General features: G+C 38.0%; 1 protein-coding gene across 6 annotated transcripts; it reads right to left on the bottom strand.

Annotated features, from left to right (window-relative positions):
- Positions 1-1,437: 1,437 nt before the first annotated feature.
- Positions 1,438-26,520, bottom strand: lrrc8aa (leucine rich repeat containing 8 VRAC subunit Aa). 6 transcript variants are annotated; one of them, XM_088615001.1, is made up of 4 exons: positions 26,497-26,520; positions 23,235-23,366; positions 8,884-11,026; positions 1,438-4,699 (listed from the first exon to the last, which is right to left on the bottom strand). In XM_088615001.1, the coding sequence occupies exons 3-4, from the start codon at positions 11,017-11,019 to the stop codon at positions 4,424-4,426; spliced, it is 2,412 nt and encodes an 803-aa protein (XP_088471127.1). In that variant the 5' UTR covers positions 11,020-11,026; positions 23,235-23,366; positions 26,497-26,520; the 3' UTR covers positions 1,438-4,423. The 6 variants fall into 6 exon arrangements, with proteins under 6 accessions (XP_088471127.1, XP_088471123.1, XP_088471124.1 ...); XM_088614997.1 differs by lacking the exon at positions 26,497-26,520 and adding an exon at positions 25,440-26,474; XM_088614998.1 differs by lacking the exon at positions 26,497-26,520 and adding an exon at positions 25,537-26,474.
- Between the last annotated feature and the right edge of the window lie 21 nt (positions 26,521-26,541).

Below are 26,541 nucleotides of genomic sequence, written 5' to 3'. Positions count from 1 at the left end.
CAATGGCAAAGAAAGTAGTGATAATTCAGAAGTGACTGAATGTAGGATTACAGAAAGTCCTTTCTCTTGCTTTTTTATGTTGGCATGGAGGTCTACGACAAAACCCAGATTCATGTGGTTAACCTCAAATGACAGTCTTGGAGACACTGTGACCAGATGATATCACAGATTTCTGGATTCCTAATGTTTGCCCTTAGGTATGAGTTGATCCTCCCAAGCTTTGTCTGGCTGCACATTTGGGTAAAACGTTCTTAGGTCCTAGTGTTTCTGATAGGACAACCATTGTCCTTAAACATTTAGGTGATGGACACCAGATGTCTTGTTTACATTTCTACTACTTGATGATTTAAGAGGTTTAATATATTTTATGTTAAATTTTTTGTCCATTCCTGTGAGAATGTGGTACTAAATGTTTAATTTTTGTTTCCAGCCACCTTTCATACCAGGTGGCTTTCAGAAGCTTCTATAAATCTTCTATAAAATAAAAAAAAACAGTTGAAGCTTGTGCATTAAGAAATCTTTGTAATTCATTTTTATAGTTATGCTATATATCTAGTATGCTTTTATACATTTCACTAATTTTGAAATAAAAAAACTGATGTATACCTGCTTTCTATTATATCTATCATTAAGGGTATGAATCAATCTGTTCTAAGAGCCTGAAATGACCTGATTAGCATGACATTACGCAATGTATGATTCCTGACTGGGTGATCCACAAATCCCAGAGGGGATACATTTAATCTCATCTGTGCTCACAATTTCTAAAATTACCAGCATTATTTGACTGATGTCTTTATCCAAAGCATCCAAAAGCTTACTGGAGCAATATAGGAACCTTTGCTTGGGTCCAGAAGGAGTGTCCACCCCAACTAACATTTTAACCAACATTTCAGTCAGGTGTCCAGAGCAGAATCTTGTCCTCCACACTGCTGCCATGCATGAGCATGGAGTTTGCCAATTTATTAAAATTGAGCTTTTAAACAGAACTACAAAGCCTGTAGGATTCTGGATCTCTAACAAGGACCATGCTACCATACACCAGAAAACGTTTCTCATAGATGTAACTCATTAACTTTTTCACACGGTTTTTATTATTTATTACAAATATATAGCCCCAACACCTGAAGAAGGCTCCACGGCCAAAACGTTGTGTTCTCTTTCTTCTTTTTTTCAGCATGGAATAAACCTATTACTTGTTCCTTTGCAGCCTACGCATGCTGATACAGCTACCCACCTGAAATATATAGTCATACATGTTATGACTAATGTCTTTGTATAAGGAATGTATAACAGTAAGAATGCCTTTTAATGTTTGGGGAAAATGGTATTTTGAAAATCTGAAACACCTTTTGTGTTGAGGACTGTATACTACCGCAAATATGTCTTTTAGCGCATCAGTGCTAAATATTATTTCTGTTTATGAGTGCAACTAGATTTCCATAACAGTTTTTTATTAATAAAAACAGCATGTATAGTTGTATTCCATGGAGTACATTAGACATGTATTTTATAATACAGTACAGGTATATTAAGAAACGTCAGTGATTAGGCCCCATTTTCCTCATTTCAATTGCTTTTTATTCCGGGACATACTTGACTCTCTAGTTACATTACCAATGAACTGCAACAGACAGTAATTTCAGTTAAACATGGTCTTTTAATCCTTTCTGTTCAAGTGTGCTCACATCCTAAAATGATAAAAAATTAAAAGATGCAACTTAAAAATAAATAACTTTTTAGTTCTTATGAGAAAGAGGTTGGATTATTTGCTCAAGGAAAAAAATGCTAGGAAGAACTGTCAAAAATTAAGAAGGGTTCTGTGTTATGGTACAAAACAAATTATAATGTGTGAGAGAATTTCAACAAACAGAATTGCTCACTAAATGTAAGTTGCATCTACCAATCGATACAGAATCATTGATTTTGCAAACATATGTATAACAGTTGTACTTAGTGATACTTTTTCAAACCAAAGTGTAAAGTTTACACATTTGGAGTTCACAAACGGTGTCTGAATCCACACAATGATATACTGTACAAGGTTACGAACTTCATTAAAAAGCCGCACTTGATATGAAGTCAGCGAGTCTTGTATGAAAAAAACATTGTGAGAGTCCTGCATTTCTAAGAAAGGCCTCAACTGGAATTATGAATGACTGCAGTGCTCCAAGCACAGCCTATGACATGAGATGGATCAAAGGGTATGTTCCCTCAGGCCCCAAGGTCATTTATTAAAAAGAGAGCTCATTTAAATGTCCATCTCTCAGCCTCCACAGTGAGAGTGGAACATTTTGTAGTTTTGTTCTTTTGCTCTACAAACGCCTTCTGCTGCTTGCCCACACAGGACAGATTTTTTGTTCATTCTTTGGGCATTTAAACATGTTCCCAGTGAAGACTCTTGCAAGTACTCAAAATCTTAACCTCACAAACATGCCCTTATGACTGTTTGGAATAAAGCATTTAAAAATGGTGTCTGCCGCCTACAGCTTTAAACACCCAAGTTGCTCACCACAGAATTGTTTTTGATTTTCAGAGGCTCACCAATTTTCACTGCTCCTTGTGTCTTTTTAACACTGACCTCTACCCTCCCTTAGAACACAAAAGAAACATTGCTGAAGTCTTCATAATCCCAGGAGCGTCCAGTGCTGGTACGACAGGGTATTGTTAAAAACATTCATCTTTAAAAAATAGTTGTATTTAAACAAAAAAACATTAAAATTCTGGTCTTTCCATACATTTCAGACAAACAGCACGCAGTACTTAAATTAAGGCAAATCTTAGTTACATGAGATATCAGCTGGTCTTCAAAGTCATCTGCAGCACAGTGCGTTTTGAGGACTCTGATCCGTGAAAGCAAACAAGCAAGGTAAAACACTGTGTGAACTGAACGAATCTATTCATATCCTTTAGATGCTTATATATGTATAAACGCTGTATTGTTCAGAGGTGTGTGTATCCAGATACTGGATATTGTGTATCCAGTTTCTTTAAGGATGTTTGTTAAAGAATTAAAAACAAAATACTACAACTGGAGGCCAAGAAACAGGATAAGGCCTGTAAATAGTGTTAAACTTTACAGTCTGTAAACTAATTTTGCACTAATGATAGCATCTCTACACTCCCACCTTTTGGCCTAAATGGCACATAATGTATTATCCCTCAGAAGCAACAATTACATCATCTTTCTTATGATCAGAAAATCATATATGCCGTGCTTTTAAATACTGGTCATGAAAGACATCTGAATACAACCGGTATGTACCTGTATTCCTTCTTATAGTATAGCTCCCACAACTGCAGAATTCTCTAGCTTTTAATACAGAAATTCAATTAGAAGCAGCATGACTCAAGCATCTGGGAATAAGGAACATACTAAAATTATCATCAAGCGGGGATATCCGTTATTACACATAGTTGTATATAGGTCATACTGTATATGACAATCTTGCTACCCTGGTACATAATTCCCTACCAAAAGAAGGCAGGTAGGGGAAAGATTAAATCAACACAATTAAATCCAACATCCATGGGGAAAAGAATTCTGCTGCTATCTGCATACATGCACTGCAGTCAGGCTTTACTGTGTTCACCTGTCATACATACATACACACGGGCCTACTTTTCACGTTCTACAGCTGTGGTATTTCTCGTCTCTTCTTGGTTGCCATGGAGATGGTAGAAAATTAGTGTTCTTTAGATCACAATGCCCGTTTGTTGCCACTGTGCGTCTGGTTTGCTTCCCCTGTCCAAGACAGTGTAATGTGATTATTATATACAGGATTGTCCTGCCGCTGCTCATTTCATAGAAGTCCCTGGGACAGTATCTGGGGGCCAATGTTTCTATATTCCTATGCTCCCCTGCTCTCAGACCCCGAAAAAGCCTCTCAAACAATCCATTCTCCTTAAAGTGAACGCCCACGAACAGAGAATGAAGTCTCCCGAAGCCCTCTTGTGTCTGCATCCAGGCGCTCAGTTTGAACATCTGAATTGCAGATGAATATTCACAAAGGAAGGCCGCGTGCACAGCTTTAAAAGCAGTCAGCGAGGAGCTGTGCCCTCTGCACTGTGGCCAAAATTAGCACTCGCACTTCTGCCCTTCTAACTGATTACATGACAGAAGCACCTCTTTTTTTGCCTTAAGCAATATGGCTTCCCAGTCATGTCATGTTAGTGTGCTTAAAAGTATTCCTCCAGGATCAATGTTCCCTCTTGTTTGAAAGTAAACAAGCAATGTAATACAACTGCAGGGCCCGGATCTGTGTATTTTTGATGTCTTTTGCTCCAGCGTAGCTTGCTCGTCGAAAAGCTGCCCTTCCTGTCCATGCCTGTCCCTCTGCTCTTTGCCTGGGGCTGACCCTGGTTAGACTGGCCGTTGCGTCCTTTTCGTGTACCCAGCCGTGCTATGCCTGGACCTTCATGCTCAGGCCTGCTCCTTGTCGGCCCTCCAAAGCTGCTCCTTGACCTCGGAGGGCAGGGTATTGAAGAGGTCCTCCTCCACGATGACCCCACTGCGCTTGAGCAGCCGGCACTCCCCGAGCTCCACCGGCAGACACTCCAGCCTGTTCCCGCGTAACTCCAGCTGGGTCAGGCTGGTCAGCTCCCCGAAACGCGAGGGAAGAGACTGCAGGCAGTTGTTCCCCAAGTTGAGGGTTCGCAGCTTCTTGCACTGGAACAGTTCGGGAGGGAGATTCTCAATCTGCAAGAAAGAAAGGCCATCTGCATTAAAGCCCAGCTCATGACACAAACACTGGAACAGAAGGAGGCCCTCGGCCTTTCCAAAGACATTTTCTACTCCTTATTTTCTTAAAATTCAAGCACCACCCAACTAAACAAATGACGAAATCCAGGGAAGAAATCACCAATGATTCATGTGGTAAATAATGAGAATAAAAACCTCACCGGTGATGTGAATTTTGTTTTTATCCCAAAAAAGACAATGGTTAAAATTGAGAAATGTTGATGAGTTTGATGGGAAATTTGTTTCAGCTAGCAGGAATACATGTAGAAACTTGACCAAGTGCAGAAATCTAGGTTACAGCTCCGAGGTATTTCTAATCAAACCACAGAGGCATGAAGATGCCTTCGTATCAGAGTACAGAGAAGTTAAACCACTTGTAAATGTCTGCCATAGTGAAATAATTGCGCAGTTCACATTCTCTAGTCACTAACACGCCCCAGGATATCAGCTTCTCTATTCCTGCTTCAGCTGTATAATTCGTACTAGAGCTTGTAAGGTCTCTTAACCTGAAGCAGATCTGCTGCTGTGGAATAACTACTACATTTTCACAGCCCTGTGTACCCTCATGGTCACGCTTTGTACGAATATAAAAGCAGGTCAACAGGTGAAAAACTGTTCCATTAAATAGAAAAAAGCTCCTCTACCCACTAAATGATGTTTTGCCCTGGAATTGAAAATCCTGATGTTGCAATGTGCTAATCACACACAGATATACACTAATTTAACAATTCAGTGATTAAAGTTGATAAACAGTAAAACAATTTTAATTAATGCAGTAACAGCCTGTTGAGCCTGATGAAATGAAAATGTCCCAGTGGATAGCCTATATCAGTATCTCTTCCTCTGTCACAGCAAGTCCTGATCATCCACAGCAGCTGGATAAAGCTGCTAATAACTCAGACTACTAGATTAGCAAGCAACATTACATCTGAGAATAGTTTTAGTTTAGTTTTTTAGCCCAAGCACAGTCTGATCATTTTTACGTTTTTTAGTCCAAGAAAACACTATTGTGTTTTATTTTTATTATTGCCGGAGCAACATATATAGGTATAAAGCAAAAATTAAATTTGTAAATGCTAATATGAACATAAAATATAAAATTTCTAACTAAATTTTGCATTATCACAATATAATCAGTACAATAAGAACACCCAACTTAGAACATAGTGGGCAAGATCCTTAAGTGAAAACCTTCAGACTAGGAGGTTGTTACTCTGGGTGTCAAGAAACATCTCTCAACAGATCAGATCACAGTTCTGTGAAATCAATGGAAAATGAGTAAGCCATCTCTTTCTCATGCTTTTAGATAAGAGTGTGTATAACAGAGTTACCATGTCCTGCAGACAGTGTTACACTCTGGTTAGTAGCTGAAGACATGATAGCTTGATCAAGACAAATTGCTCAAGGCCTCAGGAATCTTAAGTGTTTTAACATTCAGCCACAAAAATAATTACAACTACGTCACAAGGATTGGGAATTTTCCATGATTGTTGATGCACTTTCAACACAAAAGATGCTGGCTAGGATAAACTGTCCACCCAACCCACATCCACCACTTCCTGATGAAAAACAAAACGAACCTCTTGGCTCGGGGAATCAGGTTCAGTGACTTCATTAAATCTATCAAAAGCATTTAAAATGTCACATTTTAAAGGACACAGCCTTAAGATGATTTTGTCTTCAGATAAGTCATTACTTCCAGTGACGTTTACAAACACACTATGTATGGGAACTAGTCTGTGCAATGCTGCAAACATTATAAACATTGCATCAAACTAGGAAATGAGCACAGCTTTTTTGTTTATGCAAGAAATTAACCCCAATTTACTTCTGAGTCCTTATTTACAAGAGAAATTATTTAGGTAAATCAAGGTTCAAACTCAATTTTCAATGCTTTTTCTAAAACAATCTATAGACTTGACCCCTCAAGTATCTTAGAAGAAACAGGACATTCTCCTAACTTGTAGGATGTACTGTAAAGTTCCAAGATGTACAAGCTTGTTGTTGAAAGTCTCCACTGCCTACATAGAAAGTAACACAAAGAGGTCAAAAGGCAGTCTGAGTAGTCCTTCCCATAGGACTGACTTTGTTGAACTTCCATCTGTGCTACTGGTGATGGTGGACTGATGTACAGTACATCACACTAAGAGGCGAAACCCAGGAGGAGATGAGAGCAGACTCAGAAAGGCAAGAGATAGGTGCTGAAACAGAATTACCATGCTAGCTTTTCGCATTGTACATGTCTGAACACACAATCTCTTGCCGACAGAACAGTAACCTCAGTGAGCACAAACAGGCTTGGGAGGCCATTAGGCTTGAGAAAGGCAAGGTTCTCACAAAATCTGATTTGTGTTTCACATTGTGACTTTGTAAATGAACCTTTAATCTTGTGGAATACAGATAAAGATTAAACTGTTTCGCTAAACATTATGCCAGGTTATGATTTCACTGACGGTAACTGCCAGCCTTTCTAGTGTAAAAAACGTACCCATTAGCGGCATTATTACACAAGTCTCTGACATTTCATCTAGCCCCTCAAAATTCCTTTTCCAGGAAAAAGCCTGATGTCATGGAAAGGGATTTGCTTTTTGCGAAGACTTACTTAAGAAAGAAGTCGCTTCTGAATGAGTTTTACTGGTACAGAAAAACGTCTACACCACCGTTTACAAAGGACATAAAATAAAACCCATTTAAACAAAAAAATGAAGACATCTCTGTTTGTTGCCTTGATTGCAATGAGAAAAGTTTCTGGATAGGTTCAGATGACTTTTTGGTTCTTTTTTTTCCCCCCCAACATATGACCAATTTACATTATTTTAGGTGGGGTATTGTAAATATCTGGGAAATTAACCATCTGTTCCCATTTTGTGGATTCTCCAAGGACAATCAGAGTGAGCCATCTTTTTGCAAAGACACAAAACTGAGGACATCATTGTAACATCCCTCATCAGTACAGAATCTCTTCAACTGCTAAAGTATGTTACAATAATCTCTCAGAATGTTATTAAAAATGACTGTAACATTTTCCCAGTATTCCAGAAGTACTGGAATAGTGCATTCTATGAATCTCTAGAACTATAGTCATATTTGGAGAGCAAACTATCCAAGTGGGCTGCATAACAAGTCTAGGGGCAGATGCCGACTTTATAGAGACAGCTGTAGATGCATAAGTCATGTTTATATATAGTATTCTAGAAATGGTTTCTATAATGGGTCATTGCTCAACACAGAGTCCAGTTAAAAGCATGTATATTTAGCTTGAAGTGGATTTAAACTAATTTCTAGGAAATCATTGCTCTTTTCATTCACTATTCCACCACGTCAGACTGATGTAATGGAAATAAACACACTGAGCAGAGGGGAAAAATTCTATAAAATTATGTTAAAGCTCTAATTCACAATGCTCATATGCAGAAGTTTAAACAATTAATCAGCAATGAACTGGTGCTAAAGGGTTAACATTTAATTTTAATAAATCGTGAGTAACTTAAAAAAACAGAGAAAGGGAAGGCCTAAACCTTATAGATTCCTCAAACAAACATTGCTGATCATCTCAGCAAAAAGTGAACTTTATATTTAGGGTATTATGCCTATCTAAAGGCATGTGTTTTAAAAACAAAAGTCCACCACAAAATGTCTCAAAAACATTCCTCTTTACTTTGTAAATAATCCAGATACAGTTTTAGTTGTTTTTTAGAATTTAAATGTTTTTTTCATTTTTTGGGTATTTGGAAACAGTCCAGTTATTTTTGGTAGCTTACATAAATGTAATAAAGCAGACTTATTTTTCAAGTCAGCATGCGTAGACTTTGTATACTTGCAAAGGAACAAGTAAAGGTTTATTCAATGCTGAAAAGAGAAGAAAAGAAACAACATGGGGGACACCCGAAGAAGGCTCCACAGCTGAAAGGGTTTCTTTTCTTCTCTTTTCAGCATGGAATAAATCTTTATTTGTTACAAATACTTGTTACAAATTAGCTCTTGTAAGAACAGCAATTTAAAAGAATGGAACACGATGCCTGGATCAATGGTGCTTTTTTATAGTTCTTCTAGTTCATAAGGAATTTAGTTTTCAATTAAAAACAAAAAAAATCACGAGCAAAAACAAAAGTAACCAATGAAATATATAGATTAGTTCTTACCCTATTTGCAGTCACAGCAAAGTACTGGAGGTTCTGTAAGAAGCCGATGTCTGCTGGAATGTATGTCAGGTTGTTGTGACTCAGGTCCAGGAACCTCAGCTTCCGACAGAAGAAGAGCTGGCTAGGGATCTTCTCGATCTTGTTGCGGTTCAGGTAGAGCCGCTCCAAGTTGGTGAGTGTGCCAATCTGGATGGGGATGTAGGCAATTTGGTTGTACCAGAGTTTAAGGCAAACAAGACGGTGAAGGTGCTGGAAGCTAATGATTTCCTCGATGGTCTTCAGATTGTTGTCCTTCAGGTCGATCTCCTGGAGGTTGTGAAGGCTGAAGATGGAGTGAGGGATACGCTCCAGGTCACAGCGGATCAGCTCAAGTTCCGTCAGGTTGACCATTTTCTTGAGGCTGTTGAGCACCATCAGCTTGGTGCCCTCGTTGTTGACGGACAGCTTTTGGAGATGGACTCCCACATCCGTCACCACCTGGGGGAGCTTCGTCAGGTTGCTCTTCAGCCTCAGCACTTTGAGTCTCTTGAGTTCCCGCAGGCCATCGATGACGATGTAACGGTTGTTCTCGGCACTCAGGTTACCAGTCAGGTGCAGCTCACTCAAGTTTTTTAGGCTGTAGATCCAGAGTGGGATCTCCTTAATGTCTGTGAACTTGATATGCAAGGATTTCAGGTTTTCCCTCAGGAAGGCCAAAGCAGGAGCTTCAATTTTAGCAGGAGTGTGATACAGCCACATTTCCTTCAAATTAGTGAGCTGGGCAATGATCGGCGGAATTGTAACATCCGGGATTAGCTCCAGCTTGAGGACTTCTAATTCCAGGAGATCAAATACCGTGTCGGGTATTCCACTGAGCATGAAGAGATGTAGCTCCAGCTTATCATGGGAGTTCTTGGTGATCCTCTGACGCAGCTTGTCCAAGGTCCATTCGTTATTGAGATTGAGCTGGCGCAGCTTGTTCTCGCTCACCTCGGAAAGGAAGACTGCAAAACGTTTCGAGTACAAGGGGTCATACTGGTCAATCATGTGTAGCATAAAAGCAAAGTCATTCTTTACATCGGGAATGTCACTGTAGCTGCTCTCCTCCCTGATTGATTCAAAGGAGTACTTCTTTAAAGAACGCCGCAGCATCCAGCAGAGGGTATACATACAGATTAAGCCATAGACCACCACCAGACTGATGTAGAAGGATGCCAGGATTTTAAAGAGGGTGGCCAAGGGATGGGCACAGCGGTACATCTGATATCCCGTGAGGTTCTCGATATCAACACTGCAGTCCACATCAAATTTAATATTGTTCACATAGTAACCAGTGTAGCAAATTATGAGAATAAACTTGATTACTTTGATAATAGTTTGCCTGATGTAGAGCCTATAGACAATGTCACCCTCCTCAACATGCGTGCGGAATTTCTTTACCTTCTCAAACAGGGCTTTCGCTTGCTCTCCCTCTTTTTTGTCCAAGACTCCCGTCTCTGAGCGATCTACAATCCCTTGCTCAATGCGAGACTTAGTCCTCTGCAGCATGGGCACACTGGCTTCCACATCCTCACTGACAGAGGAAGCCTTCTTATCCATGGATCCATTCATTTTCCCCAAGGCCGGTTTTGGATCACTCTCCTCCACCACGGTCTCGGACAGAGCACGTGTTGTCCAAGGGGAGTCAAAGCACTTGAGTAAGATGGATACAAAATGCTCTAGTTTGGAGCTAGTCCTGGGGAACTTGAACCAGAAGTTACTGCAAGCCAGGAAGATTAGAGTGTGGAGTAAAACCAAATAAGGGAAATACTTTGCAAACCAGTGCAGTTTGTTCTCGTAACAAACAGCATCCACATAGTTGTACTGGTGTCGATCCAGGTCATACTGGATCCCTTTGGGCTCGTAGACCAGGGGGGAAGGACGAACACTACTGTTTATGTACTTTTTGGGTGAGAAGGGGTCGCAGGTTTTGTTGACCACCCATTTACAAGGGAGGCAGATCATTTTGTCCTGAGTCACCTGCAGCGTTCCCCCAAAGACAGCGATCATCAGCATGACGATGGAGATGTAGTCGGTGAAGACATCCCACCATGGCTTCAGGATCCGGTAAGCAGGCTGGGTGTCAGCAAAGTAACGGAGCTCAGTGATGGGAATCATGTCTTATCTGTAAAATAAAAATTGCTGCGTCATTTCCTTGAAGTAAACTGTACCCTAATGCTTCACACTCTTTTCATGCCAATATTTAGTTTGAATTCACAGAAAGACTATGCTGATCAGTCAACTAGATACAGTGGATATAAAAGGTCTACACACCCTTATTGAAATTGCAGGGTTTTGTCATGTAAATCCCAGTGATTGGTTAACTCTGATCACAACCACAGCCCCCATTATAAAAGGGTGTGCACACTTATGCAACCAGGGCGTAATAGGATTTTTAATTTAGATCATTTTTCCTAATAATTATCCATTTGTTTTTCTCTTGGCTTTTGTTGGTTGCAAGGTCACATTAAAGATGGAAAAATGTATGATATGATCTTGATTTATGGCTTTACATCACAAAAACCTGCAATTTCAATAAGGGTGTGTAGACTTTTTATATCCACTATACAAGGTCTTTTCACAATTGCAGATCTTGTTTACTAATCATTAGTTCTTGTATGATTAGAAACCTCAGAGTAAACATAATAGTACAAAAGTAAACAAGTAATTAATGACAACAGAAGAGAAAACAGTGCACTCCTTAGGAGTATATAATCAAATTGGCATTATCATGTCTCTCTTCAACTTAATTTGTGCCATTTTCCCTCTTCAAAGTTGTTTTTTATTCTGCTAAGGAACAGAAACTGCTGAGACCAAATCTCAGCAATATCTTTTGGAGCTGTTACTTTAATTGTGGTATACAGATCTGCATAGCATCTGTATTTTGCATATATTTCAAAAGTCTGTTCAGATTTTGTCATGATCATTCACCGAACTAAATAGTTTATCACCATAATTCACGAGCTCCAATTACTTTACCCAGTTTCATTGACTATTATGCCATCAATACAAAAAAAATATTTAAAACTGCTTCCGACATACTAGAAGGGTAATATGAAAGACAGGAAATGACTGCAGAAAGCCAAAGAGGCCCAAATAGTATCCTTGCCTGTTAAGAATATAGATTGCATCTGCATTGTTGTTTTCAAAGCGCCTTTCCATTCATGTTTAAAGGCTTTCATCTTTACTTCATTTCAAAGACTTCAATTATTTCAGAATGTTCCAGACACACTGCTTATAAATCAGAAACAATAATGAAAAAAGTACATATCACCAACAATCCAAATCAATTAACTGCACCACACCCAGTAACTACACTACCTAATAAACAGGAACATCTGTTTAACAGATGTGTCAAAGTCCAAGCATGTTTGTTATGATGCTTTAAGACAAAACAACTTCCTTTTGCTACAGTTCATTTTTTAAGATGCAAGAGATACAGTAAATAAGGTTGCTGGAGGTACAAGATGCCATCTGGGTGGTGATGTATATCAGGGCTGTGAAGATTAAAGATCTCTCCAAGCCCATTGTTTCTCATTTCACCTCTGACGGCCACAACCACTCTAATCTTTCCGTCTGTGTTCTCAAAGATGGTTTTCCGAACTCATACATCAGAAAGACTACAGAAACCTTATCCTGCAGCTAGGATCACACCTTCCCCCTTCTCTTAACGACCGACTACTATTCTACTACATTTTCTCCATTCATTGGAAGTTTCATTTCACACCTTTCTACACCTATCCTGACTTCACACCTCTTGATTGGCCTCTCTTTCTGTCCCCTGCTCCCGCCTCTAACCCCTCCTCCCTCCCAGCCTTTGTTCTCCCACTACATTACCTTTGCCTACTGCCTTGTCTCTCTCACACCTGAAGAAGGCTCCAAGGCTGAAACGTTGTGTTTTTTCTCTCTTCTTTTTTTCAGCATGGAATAAACCTATTACTTGTTCCTTTGCAGCCTACGCATGCTGACGCAGCTACCCACCTGAACATATATATATATATTTTAAATCTAAACCCTTTGATATACATTTGAGAGTATCAGCTTTCAAAAGTTGACAACTAATTGTGAAACAGACAACCTGATATTAATGCTATTAATTCCAAGAATATATTTCAGAAGCATATTTTGCTTTTGATCCAACGAACTGAACAGTCTTCTGTTATTTGGTTTGTCACATTTTTAGAAATGTGTCCAGATATCACTGCACAAGCTCCTAATTTTTTTTTTAAATGTGTTCCAATTTTTTCGGAATTTCAGGAACTTGTGCAGATATCACTTGGTGAATAGAACAGCAAGAACACAACTGGTGCCAAGCCCTTGCCATCATTGTGCTGCATAATATGATTTACATTAAAAAGAAAATGTAAAACTGAGCTGCAACAGGTAATCACTGCCAAACTGTGAAATTAGTTACCAATGCAAACATGGTGAGAATTTCAAAAGAAGCTGGTTTAGAAACATGCAAAGCCACAGCAGATATTGGCTTTGTCAATTATTTGCTGGAGGCACTGGGGGGAAAGATGGGTAACAAGTTTGATTCTTTTAGACTCTGCTCCACGTTGGGTTTTTAAAGTTAATTTCCAAGAAAATTAAACAATTTGGAGCAGTTCTACATAAGAACACCCAATATCATTCAGTAATAGCCTGAATCGAGAAAAGCTGAAATCCCATATCTTCATTAAATTGTAACATCTGCAAACTAAAAACCGTCACTTCAAATGAGCTTATTAGAGATTCACCAATATATGGTAACCTAAAGCAAAAATGTTTTAATCACGTCTGAAAATAAGGAATCTGTTGAGACCGTAGATGGACCCACTTCCTTGTTCCCTGCGGTGATATTGTGTTAATGACCTCATCTGAGATCATCCTCTGGGATAAAATTTCTTTTGATGGGAAATGTGAGATGTATGACCGCACAAATGAATGAGATGCACTGACTAACCCTGTATGTAATACGTTTCATTTGTTTTTGTTCAATGCAGCATGACTAAGGATTTTTTGGGAGTTCAAATAAGACTAAAGTTCTAATAAGTCAAATGTGATTTAAAAAAATACATCACAAGTAAAATATAAATAATACGATTATTAATACATCTCATTACAAATCAATGCCCCGAATGAATTAATAATTTAGAAGAGCTAATGGAATTAATACAGATTAACGACCATAATTATTCAAGTCAGCCTCTTCACTGCAACCAAAACATGCAACATGTAAAAGCATCCAAGATAACACATACTATATATAACCAAAGTGCTTTGTACGTGTACTGTGTTTCAATATTTTGATAATGTAGATAAAAATTTATTTCACAACAAATCGCTGTTCACATTATAAGTGCTTTTCTTCAAAGTCTAAACACCATAAAACATTTTAATTTTATTTCACATGGCACAAGGTGAATTGGTCCAATACCATCAGAGCACAGCTTACATTACATTTTTGTCTTTTACAATTTGTACGCTAATAAAAAAGGACAAAGGTCTGCATGTCTATGTATGCTGCCCAAAAACCAAATGTTTAAAAACTTCAAGGTTTAACAAAGTGGCTTCACCCACAAAAAATACATTTAAATTAAATTTAAAGCTTACCCAAAGACATCCAAAGAAATGGATTTCATGACGTTTTAATTACCTAACTGCACAACACGAATTTGGTTGAAAACATCAAAGCTAAGCTTTGTCTTGAGTAAGAATTTTTTAATTTAGAAGTAACTAGTAAGTTATCAATAATTAATTTAAATTAGATACATTTTCTGACAGGACTTTACAGGGGTTGAGGTTTTACAACAAAATCCTACAGAAAGATTCGAAGATTTTTCACAGCTTTATTTTAAATGGGGTGTTTAAAGACCTTCAGGAGCTGAAATCTTTAGAGAAAACAAAGACTCACCCCAGAGGCTGACATCTTAGTTTTAAATTCCCTTTGCTTCTCATTATTTTCAGGGTGGGTTATGCAACAGTTCCCCTTGATGTTAAATGTCTGCTCTGTGTGGCTCTGCTAACATGGAAGTGGTAAATACAGCTCAAAAGCTTTTCTTCGACATGCCCCACCTCCACAAAGTTGGTGTGGCTACCATACAGTTTCCAGCTGGGGCAATCTGATTATAAAAACCCCTCCTCTTCCCCACTCCCACATATCCTGCATTGCCTTGGGCACAATTTCAATTCCTTTCCTCCAAGGATTTCTCTCCTTCATTTGAATTATTGGAGATCTGCCTTTTCAGGTGATCACAGAGTCCAAAACAAATCTCAGAGGTAAATGTTATCATCGTGAGAAGACAGACATTCATGTGATATCGAAAGAAATCTGAAAGATATTTATCCAACTGAAACCTAAAAGCATACAGTCCCTTACAGTGTGGTTTCTCACTAAGAGTTACATTTGAAGTGTCAACGGCCTGAAACCTGACAGCAACATTTTTTAAGACCAGACAAAAGTTCTTTCACAGATGTTAGTTTTTTAGAATGACACCTGTGGTGCAATGTCTGCAACAAGACAAGACTCGTCCCTCATCTCCACATAATCATCCCCTGAGAGTTATCCTTTGCCTGCTAATAATATTGAAAGCAGGGGATTAGCCAGCAGAGCTCCATCTCAGCCACAATGCTTTTGTTGAGGACGATAAAACATTTCACACCATGGCTGACCTGTGCCTCAAGTCATTCTTTTTATTTGAACCAGCTAACTTGAGGCTTGACTTGGGTCTTGGCTGTTGAAACTTGAGACTGTTCATGTTGAATTATTATTCTCCCTCACTCTGCACAATTGTCACCTGACAATGGTCTGCTGCTGCTCTGGCTAATTCTCTATTGTTTTTTTCTGGTCTTAAAGTACTGACATTTGTTTTCAGGATGGAAAGCTTTAAATAGCACTGTGGATTTCACAGTTATTATTGAGAAGTCTATGAACAGTGGACATAAAACATATGCCTGCTTTTCTGCCTTTACCGACTTTCATTCTTATGATTCTTTGGCAGTTTTAACCTTGAAAGAGGTTAAACACTTCTGTCAATGGAACCTTTGCACAGATGTCTTAAATGACACGGAGTATAAACGTTACACTGGATGGAGAAAAACAAAGCAAATGTATATTTTAACAATTAATTCACTCATCACTAGGAGGCAAGTACTGTACATATATTGTTACTTCCCTCTATTATCTGACTCACATTCCTATCCTGACACACATTCCAATTTTATTGGAATAACATAATACTTAAAAAGGAAACAGCAGCTCTTCATATTTGATAGCCAGTCATAAAGGTGCAGGTGCTTAAAAATATTGAAAAGGTTGTCTCGCACTGAAAATGCAGTTCTGTCAATGTTTGTCACGTAGTTCTGTGTACGTTGGTGAGGTTTAGGTCAGCTAATGCAAGTTAACAAGATTATGAGATCCCCTAAAATTGGGAGATCACAGTCACAGTACAAATATTGATTGAAATTCATTCAAATTACTGAAAGTAATCATTTTAAAATACTTTGGTTACTTTTGTTCCATACCTGGTCTTTGTTAATTGCACAATTGTTCTGAAATTATATGTTGATAATGATTTTCAATTTCTGATTCTTGTACATGTACAATACAGGCCTAAATGTAACATCACTTCAGTGATGCGATTACATCTCTGATTCAGAGTTTTCAGAATATCAAATAGACAAAAACTTGCAAGTTCTTATTCTTTATGCTGCTCAAAACAAGACAATGCTACAAAATCTCTGTAAATTACTGTTAAACAAATGTCACTTTAATAAAAATATAGACAGCTGTGCCTCACCTCACTTTTTTTAAAATGAAGCCACTGGCTGGAGATGAATCCTTCAGCCTTTCCAGAAATTCAAATAATTCTCTAAAGAATTGTCTTTTAAATAATCATATGGGAATATTGTTTTAATACTCATGTTATATGTTATACTCAGATTTAGTAGGTATTAATTTATATCCACAAAACAAATGCGCTATTGTACATAAAAATAAAGGTATTTACCATTGCCCAGTACAAATATAAAAAATGGTGCTCTGAGACTAGCACAAAGTGCTATATAAAAATGCTCTGGTTCTGTAATATGCTTTATTTGAGAATTTTTACTTTTATCCTAGCAGAACTGTTATAAATAAGAAATTTTTAAGGTCAGATGGCTTATCCGTGGAAAATGTTTACATTTCCTTTAAAACAGAGGATAAACTGAAGACTAGATCTCTTAGCTAAGCCAAATTACCACGGAAATCTGTGTGGAAAATCTCATTCTTCATACTATAATTAAGTACAATAAGTATACGTTTTTGTATCACTTACAAGACAGGCTTGCCACAGGGAGGCTAACAGTCAACTAGCAGTCATTATATTTTTTCACTGTATGAAACCAATTAGAAAAAATATGAAACAGAATCATTTTACCTGAAATGAATAGTGAATCGTAAAACTACAGTATATTATTGCATTCTTTCAACTTGTATGAACTATTCAAAATTCAATTCATTTTCATGCGGTCCCGTGTCTTTTGTCAATTTAAGCAGTTTATGATGAAAGATTCAGCTTCTATGTAAAGCACAATCCAATACATGACACTTTCATATTTAAAACTAAACATTGTGAAGAACACAACCATTTGGAATTCAGGACAAGAATTAAATAAAAAAATCATTTACACTGCAAGGGATTTTCATTTGTAGAGAGATGCGTTTTTACATATATTTTACATCAAGTTTGTGAGTTGGAGGAAAACAGAGGAAAAGATGCCTAGATAGTGATTTGAATCAGAGCCAAAAGGCATAGCAAAAGAAAAACCCACAAACTGCTAAAAACAACAAGCTTGTCATAAAATTCACAAGACTCTGTGGAGACATGCAAGAGATTTCAAAACTAAGGGGTAAAGAAAGTGACCAAAGGCACAAACCCCACAGATGCTAACATTACATATATGGTCAACATGGTGTCCAAGGAATTTGTTTCCTATTTTTATCTGTAATGCTTCTGCTCTCAATGAAAGCAAAACGTGGCTCAAGTAGTCACCCTGGTTTCCTCTGTTCTGTTCTTAGCCTTTCCCAAAGAAATAAACCACATTATTGTCTCTCTTACACTCATAAATAGACTTCTGACCCTGAACACAATATCCTGTTTGTCTCCTCAAGAAAAGACAAAACATGGTGCAGACACTAACACACAAGCTGCAGCTCTCCTGAAAATAACTGCCTACCGTACTCTAACCCAAGTTAAAAACCAGAAACAACAACTTTTTAAAAAGAGGTGGACTCTCATTTTAAATAAGCTGGATCCTATTTCCTGTTATCAACAGCCCTTTTGCAGAACTATAAGTATCAGATAGAAATGTAAACACTTATAAATTTAGCAGGCCAAGTAATTGTCAGAACCACCAATGCAATGAAAGCAAATGACAACTATCTTGAGGAAGCGGACTGAACGTGTGGTTAAACAAGTGTCTTGTGAAAAACCACAACCGATTCTGCAACATTCTTAAAAGGACAGGACAGTTATTCCATCTCATTCCTCAACTTGCTGAGAAGCCAAAAACTCCATTCAACAAAGCTTCTCTAGATACCACAAGAACATAGATTGAAAATTTAACATAAAAATAAGGAAACATTTACAAGTAGTGCATGTTAAAATGTGATGTTGAAAATGACCAATGACTTGCAGAACACTCTTCTTTTAATGGCTTGGCCTTTGTATTAAAAAGTTTGCACTTTAATTGAGCTGAGCTGGCACATTTATATATTAAGGGTCATTATGATGGACAAACAGGCCAACTGGGAACTTCTGAAGTATCTTTTGGTGTGTACACTTAGAAATTGTTCTTCTATGACACAAAATGAACTAATTTTTGGTTAGCTGAGGGGGCCAAAGAAATACTGTTATCTGGCTGCACTCCTTGCTTCTCTGTTCCTGCATTGTATTGTATTTGTGTTTGCATCAATTACTTTCAAAAGGGAAGCTCGTGTTAAATTTCTTTGGGGCTGAAATTGTAAACAGAATCTAACATGAATATTTTAAATAGAACTTTAAAGAATGGACTTGTGCCACATTCACTGGGCTCCCATTTAAGGAAATTAACTGAAAGTTGCCAGTTCTCCACATTTTCAAGATTTTTTGGAAGAGAGCTTTTGCAGATTTTTAATTACAGAAGCACACACATTGAGAAAACAGCTTCATTTTCCTGCATCTATCTTTGACACGAGGTAACTAAAAGATCCATTTACAAATTCAGACGTTTTCAAAATAGAACATTAAATATTTAAAGATTTGTTTCATAAACTGTCAACAGGCGACTCTTCCACCCTTTGGCTTCCACTTCAATGGCAGGGCTGATTAACTATGGCCTAGAACTTCTGCGAGGTCTCCTCTCCTCCCCTATGCATCCAATAGTTTTTCCACAAGCATTTTAAAACGGGAAACAGCAGAAGTGCAATTCCTTTTTAAAGAAATGTGTTTTTTTTTTCCTGTGCTAGGTAAAATATTAAATGTGCAAACTCAGCAGACACAGCATGCCTTTCTACCTCAAATAAAATGGTTTCTTTGTGCTGCAAAAACTTTCCAAGGAGCCTCGAGACCTTGTAAAAAGTGTTTTTTTTTTTCACTTCCTCGCTCGATCCCAGGCACAGCCCCCCAACTCCCCCGGCCCCCCCCCACCATGGTCCTCTCAGTCAACTCGAACATTAAACAGCCAGGGCAGGAAAAAATGACTCCAGCCATTTACAGAAAAAAACCCTGTCTGGTCCAAACCGGAACGTCAGTCTCATTGTCTGGCCGTCTCGGTTACTCCCCACTCTGTTACAGGATCATCTATCTTCACACGAACACTCCTGGTTCAAAAACAAATCCTGCTGTTGACCTAGTGTGTATAACTCACAAAAGCCATGCAAACCATTAGCTTCCACCACCACAAAACATCACAGAAACCCATCTGGACATCTATCTCAGTCCCTTCTACAGAGGGTTAATATGGAGCTGAAATATATACAGTTCCACTTTTTCTGCTGTTTTTTAAAACTCTACATTACAAAACAGCAGAGTTACTAGCTATCTTATCTACTGCAAATCTGCACACATCCCTGACAACTTCTATACCTCTAGTTCACAGAATTTTTCTGCACTTTCTCTCCTATACTATGGGGACCTTTTTAGGAAAGTAAGAAATACATTAATAAAGCTGCTATAGTGTTATGTGTTACATAGCAAACTGCTGAGCAAGACACACAAGAAAGGAAAATTAATGTTACAAAAGAAGACAAAGTTTGTCGATAATATTCATATGGAGCTTTGCTGTTGTAGCTAAGAAATCCCTCCTCAACTACTAATCCAGTCATTGTCTAGTTCAGAATGTTTAATCAATGTATTACATTATAGAGCAAAATCATTATACAACTTTCAGATACTGTATGATAGTCCAATCACATTTTTCCTGTTTCCAGATTATGCAGTATTAATAAAATATGTGCCAAATTGCAAATATCACCTGGAAGTCTACCAATAATGCTTTTATTTTAAAGCTACGGACTTCTGAATTATTTTTTTAACTTTCTTACACAAGGCTTAGTGTGATCTAATAGCCTTGCACACAGATAATCCAGACAATAATTAGCCAAATAAATCTCACCAATGCAGTCATTGATTTAGATGCCGACAATGAAAACTATGTACTAGTTTAAAAGATACCTGTTGCGGTATTAATTTCCAGGTATTCGACTTCCATCATTTCCTCTCCTCTGAAACCTTTTCAGCAAAAACAACTATGGACAAATTCAGCTTGTGTTACTGTTAATTAACCCTGCTCGCCTCTGAATCAGAAACCTGATCAGATGGGCACCTTTGCAATGCAAACTCACCAACACATCCCAGGAGAATTTCATTTAAGTTAACAGTAGCCCTTTTTTGTGGAAATAATGAACAATGATAGGAAGAATGCCCTGGCTGCCCGGCCGTCCCAGGTGAATTTACATGTTCTCAAAATTTGCAACAAAGCTCCTGATTGTACCAGGAACCCTTTGTCAGCAGTCAAGAGCTACATTTGCAGCTTTTGTTAAGCACAACCCTTCTGAAACCCCTTATTAAACATCAGTGTCAAGGATACGAAAGCCTGTTCCAAGGACATTCTTATTTTTACCTAAACCCTAGTCTTATTTTCCCTCAAAGACTTTCATTGTTCCAGCCAAGATCCTTACATCCCGCCTCACCACAATGTCCACAATGCTCGAGCCCATTTCTTCTGGCAGAGCCATGCCTATGACTAAAAAGCCATTTAGAAAGTGTAAAAACAAATACACGACGAATGGCAATAGCGTATAACTCCGTAAAATGCTTTTTAATGACTCCATTTAGAAAAACCATCTTAGCAACCCTCGACTAAAGTACTGATAAATCAAAGGAAAAAAAAACTGAGACTTCAGTCTCAGTTGTGTAGTGATGAGAAACTATTTAATGGAATTTGACATTTATGCTTTCTTAAAAGGCTGCCTAACTGATCACAGGAATGGAAAATAAAGGCTTTCTTTGGAGTTGGCCTTTCTCTCCATAAAGAGTATTCTACACAGACTTATCTATATTTGAGTGAGCCCTAGATTACCCCATGAGGAAATATCTGAACCCCATTAGATAGTCTAGTTTGCATTGCTCTGTTTTCTCATGATTGCATTTTACATACTTTTTATGTTAATCCAATTAAAAAATGTATCTAGTAACTTGAGATGTCATGTGACATTCCAAGCTGAATAAAAGACAGTTGTTACACCTAAAGCCTCGAGACAGTACAAAATCTATAAGCTTTCTGTATAAATTGAGTGGGGTCAAATCTGAGGTTTAATGCTCAACAGTAACATCCCACCGTTTGAATGACACATAAAAACCAAAGACAACTTTCTGTGATTAATAATGTATAAGATACAGAGATGTAAGCAGTACTTAAAGATTTACATAAAAAATAAAGGAACCTCAGATTGGAACAGTGTTACCCAGACAGGTGCACATATATAAGGCAAAGTTATTATTCTTTTACAGCTTTTCTGGAAAATAAAATACTTTTATCTTATAATAAAAAATCAAATTGTATACAAATATGTAAAAAGGACTTCAGGGAATGCAGCAGTACAAGTTTGTGCAGCACAAAGTCACATTTACAAATCATAATTTCACAGACATACGATACTTTTACAAAGTCATCTGGATGGCCAGAGATTTGTCTGAGCACTGATTAATAGCCAGCTAGTGTTTCGCAAATAGTTTCTTTCGAAGGATGGTTAATGGTCAACAACGCAACATGGATTCAACTGGTCTGACAATGTTACATTCATTCAAACAAAAATGGAATGGCACTGTAAATTTTAATACTGTAAAATACATAGGGCAAGAACATATCAGAGATAAAAACCTTTATTTTTTTTACTTTACATCTACTCTGAGATGTCCAGCCACATGAAATAGTTTATTTTACTAATCAGAGCTGTCAAAGAGAATAAAAATATATTCAGAGGGAAGAGACCACTCTGGAACTTTGCATTTCACTTTCATGGTGATTTCATGGAAATCTTCAATTCTTGACAATATTTTGGATGCTCCACAGCAAAAACAAGGATTAGTTATCTTTCCAATTTGCTGACTGTCCAAGACAATTCCTACTAGCTAGTGCCTGTGAAAAAGACTAGGCTATAAAACTCCACATGGCTGAGCACTGAGAAAGGGTTGCTAAGAAGCCATTCTGTTAATAGTTTATTTAGCGTCCCACTTCTGTGACCTCGAAGAGAACACAGCACCATACCAGAACAGCCAGTCAGATCAAACTTATTTTTTTGCAAAAGAAGCCATTTCCCACAAACTTGCACGTTAATCACATTTTTCCCCAGAGTGCCTAATTGCAGAATCATCATTTTTCCTTTAATAACATTTCTTTATAGAAATATCAGCTCCATAAAATGTGTCCCCTTCTGTACTATCTTCTGCTGATGATCACTTAAAAAAAAACTGTGAATTAGCTTTGGACCTTCAAAGGCTGATTAGAGATGGAAAGGAAAATAAGCACAAATACAGTGTTTCCACTGTGTCTTCCTTATTAAATGATCTGTGCGAAACTGAAAAACAGCTGACAGGTTCAGATGAACTCTTACCACAGGGGTAAGGTTCAGAAAAGGGTGTCTCCAGGCCCCATGGCTTATGCATAGATTTGAGGGGAAAAGACCATGCACGAAAAGGAGAACTACATGAAAAAAAGGAATACCTTGACCTGACTTCAAATCAAAATACCAGCCCATTGACAGACAGATTCTACTGCAACGAATCTTCTCAAAACCCCAGAAATCTGATTAACACGAACACACTCACCCCAATGCTGTTGGCAGTGTTATCTGAACTCCAGCGCTTGGTGGTGCACGAGGGAGACACGCCTGTGTGTGTGAATCCGACAATCACCAGTAACCCAGCTCTCCCTCTGCGCCATGTGGGCCAACCTCCGCTCTAAACCAAAAGAGAAGAGTTAACGATCGGCTCCAGCTGCCCCTTGGCTTCATTCCCTAAATGAAAGTCAAGAGCAGCCATGTCTTCTGAAATGAAAGAGCTGCTTTTTTATCATTTTGCAACGGAGTGGACTTTGAACACCTTGCATATTCATGAACGGTGACCCTGGAATTGGAATTTCAGTTTCTGAGACCGTCGTCATTCAAATTAAAGCACGAGTGGTGTGCAATTAAAGCCGTGGGAGATTTCTGTGGTGATTAAAATTGAGAGGTAGTGCAGAGGTGCAACCACAGCTAGATTGCACTTGAGCTCTCCGCCTATAACTAACCCCTGATGTGGGCTGGATTCACACGCTTCATTGGCTATGTTAGTTCTTGGACAGGACTCAGAAAAGGCAAGGAGACACTCCTACAGAAAGATTTCCATTGAAATTCTACAAAGATTTAGGAATTTAATGAAAGAGATCCTGTGTAGTCCTGACAATTCTACCGAGTCCAAGCACTAACCCTGTTTCTAAGGAACATGAGTTTTATAAGGGCCACCAAAATATTTATCTCTGTAGACAAAGGGATTTAAACAGTTGAGTGAAACAAGTTTGGTTTCAAACTAGCTCCCTGAGGTTATAAATTTAAATAGCAAAAGGACCACACAGACTCTTTTCACTGTAGGTTATCTTTCTGAAAGACCACAGAAATGGTGGGTTATTCACACTGAATGACTCCCACCCCCCCAACTGTGAAGTCAGAGATTCCTCTGAGGCAGTGTGGGGGAAAGCAGATATTGACTCCTTGTGTACTTGATCCATAAAAGTTTACATTTCACAAATTATCCGAGCAGACCTTATGTCCCAGAGGTCATCAGCTTTTGTTCTCAAAGGCCATATGCAATGCCTGGTTTAACTCCCACTGAACTGGATCTCTGACTATTTTCTATGTATCGTACTGATTTTAAAAGATTCCTGTTGAACACTGGATTTCAGGGGGTAGCCGAGAAATTTCATTTTAACAAAAACACGACGAAAGCAAAATGTGGATAGTTAAATTAAAGACACACTGAGGGATCAGATTCAGTAGCTGCAGGAAACCAATCAATAATAAAAAAAAACTTGCTTGGTACACAGTGGGTGGATGTTTGATTTGCGCAGCAAATGGTTTCAAGAGATTTTCGGGGTTCTTTTTTTATAAAAATAAACTTTCACTGCCGTACACTAACGTATGACAATGAAAGGAAAAACAGCCCCACTGAGAAGTTGTACTTCATGAATGCATTCCGCACCTCAAGAGAAATTACAACGCCTTTCATTTCGGTTCTGCGGCTTCGAGTACTGTATCTCTGTCGCGCAGATTGCATCATATCATACTTGATAAGGGCTAAGGCACCGAATTCACACTCAATTAACTAAATCTGTAATGCAGTATGGTGACAAAGTAGTATCATAGTATGGTAACATGTACAGAACAGCTACAATTAACAATCAACCCAAAGGCAACAATGTATGTTCTAAATTCCACAAACCACGACAACCTCCAATTAACAATAATTTAATTATACCTGGATAATTTTGTAGCATGCCCATGTTACGTGGTAAGGAGGCATTTCTGAGTGAATCGAGTAACTGTACATTTCATTTAAAACTGGTTATGTTAATACATCTACTTAAAATTGTATCTTAACACGAACGAAGATCTCTTGAATTTAAAAAGTCAATAATTAATTCGTGTCAATGAACATGAGCAGTCTGATTAAAACTCTTCTATTGTTTAGTGTGATTAGACAAAAACGGATTAAAAGAAACCAAAAGAATAAATGCATCGGAACAGCACTCGAACGGCTTACCGGCTAAATTACTACTATATATCCTTTCGGGCGTTCACCTCGACTCAGAAATAAATTCTCTTGGTAGTTCCAAACACATACCCTTTCTGTTAATTGCTGTCCCAAAATTCAGCACCACCAAATTCATACTTGCAACGCGACCGAAAATGTTCATCCCAATGCGATACTAGAAACCTGTTCTCCTTGTGCAGCACACTAGTCAAGCTAAAAAGGAATAAATTTAAAGGCGTAACTCACCCGGCTGTCACAGTAATTTTGCCTTATATTCTGAAACACACATTTCTTTTGTTTCCCCGGTGGTGCAGCGTTTTATCCGTACACTATCCTCACTCACCACAGCACCTCCACCCAGGAAGTTGAGTCACAAAAACACAGAACAACACCAGCCCTTCGCCTCCCGTCTCTTGACTGTAGTCAGCATTAATCCTTGTGTCGCTTATTAGCGGAAAAACGTGAAACAAGCCTACCGTAATATGCTTAAAAATGAGCAGCTAAAACGTTACTAATTTATGCTCGTGAAGTCTTATATAACTGCAGGACACAACATGTTCATGGGTGCAGACATATTTCTTAGGGGCAGAGCCACTGCCGTAGACACAGGAAAGAAATGTGTAATATTGGTTACCATCTTTGTTTCTGGCATGCTATAACAAATGCCTCAGTTATTATTCCAAAGCAACCTCCTAGCAAAGTGTTTTCTAAATTCGCTTTTCTATAATTGAAACATTCATCTTAATGGTAGTGTTAGGCCTATAAAAAGAATTCCTCGTAAGTTACAAATGCAATAATAGTGCTAACTGTGTTAAATTAAATTTAGTATTCTCCCCTTTTAAAATAGAACTGGGATATTTTAAAGTGCTAAGAATACGTAAATGTTTTCGTCAAAGTAAAAAAACTGTGGTCTTTAAAGCATTCATACATCCAGTTTTGTTCTAATATAGCGCATAAAAGAACTCTGAGGTTGCATTTGTTTGGGAATATGAATTTATTACATCTCATATAAAATTGTTACGGTCAGTGGAAGCTGTGACAAAATACATACAGGTAGCCTCATGTTTTACAAAAAAAAAAACATTATATGGTCAGGTCCGTCATATTTGTTCTGTTTATTTTTTAAATCAATGAAAATGTTAATACACAAAACAAAACTGGAATCAAAGTGTATAATTAAAATAAAGCGTAACGACTAACGTTTCCGTTACAACTGTTTCAAGAAATTTAATAAATACAAATTAACGGACTTTACTCGTTATTTTGCTCGTTGTTTAGTCGTACCGCCTGTCCTAAAACTCACTGAAATTCTGAACCCAATGTCGCTATTCATAGCTGCGATCAGTCC

The sequence above is a fragment of the Lepisosteus platostomus genome, chromosome 21, assembly GCF_059453375.1.
Source record: "Lepisosteus platostomus isolate fLepPlt1 chromosome 21, fLepPlt1.hap1, whole genome shotgun sequence".
Lineage (NCBI taxonomy): Eukaryota > Metazoa > Chordata > Actinopteri > Semionotiformes > Lepisosteidae > Lepisosteus > Lepisosteus platostomus.
This window is presented reverse-complemented; position numbering and strand designations above follow the sequence as displayed.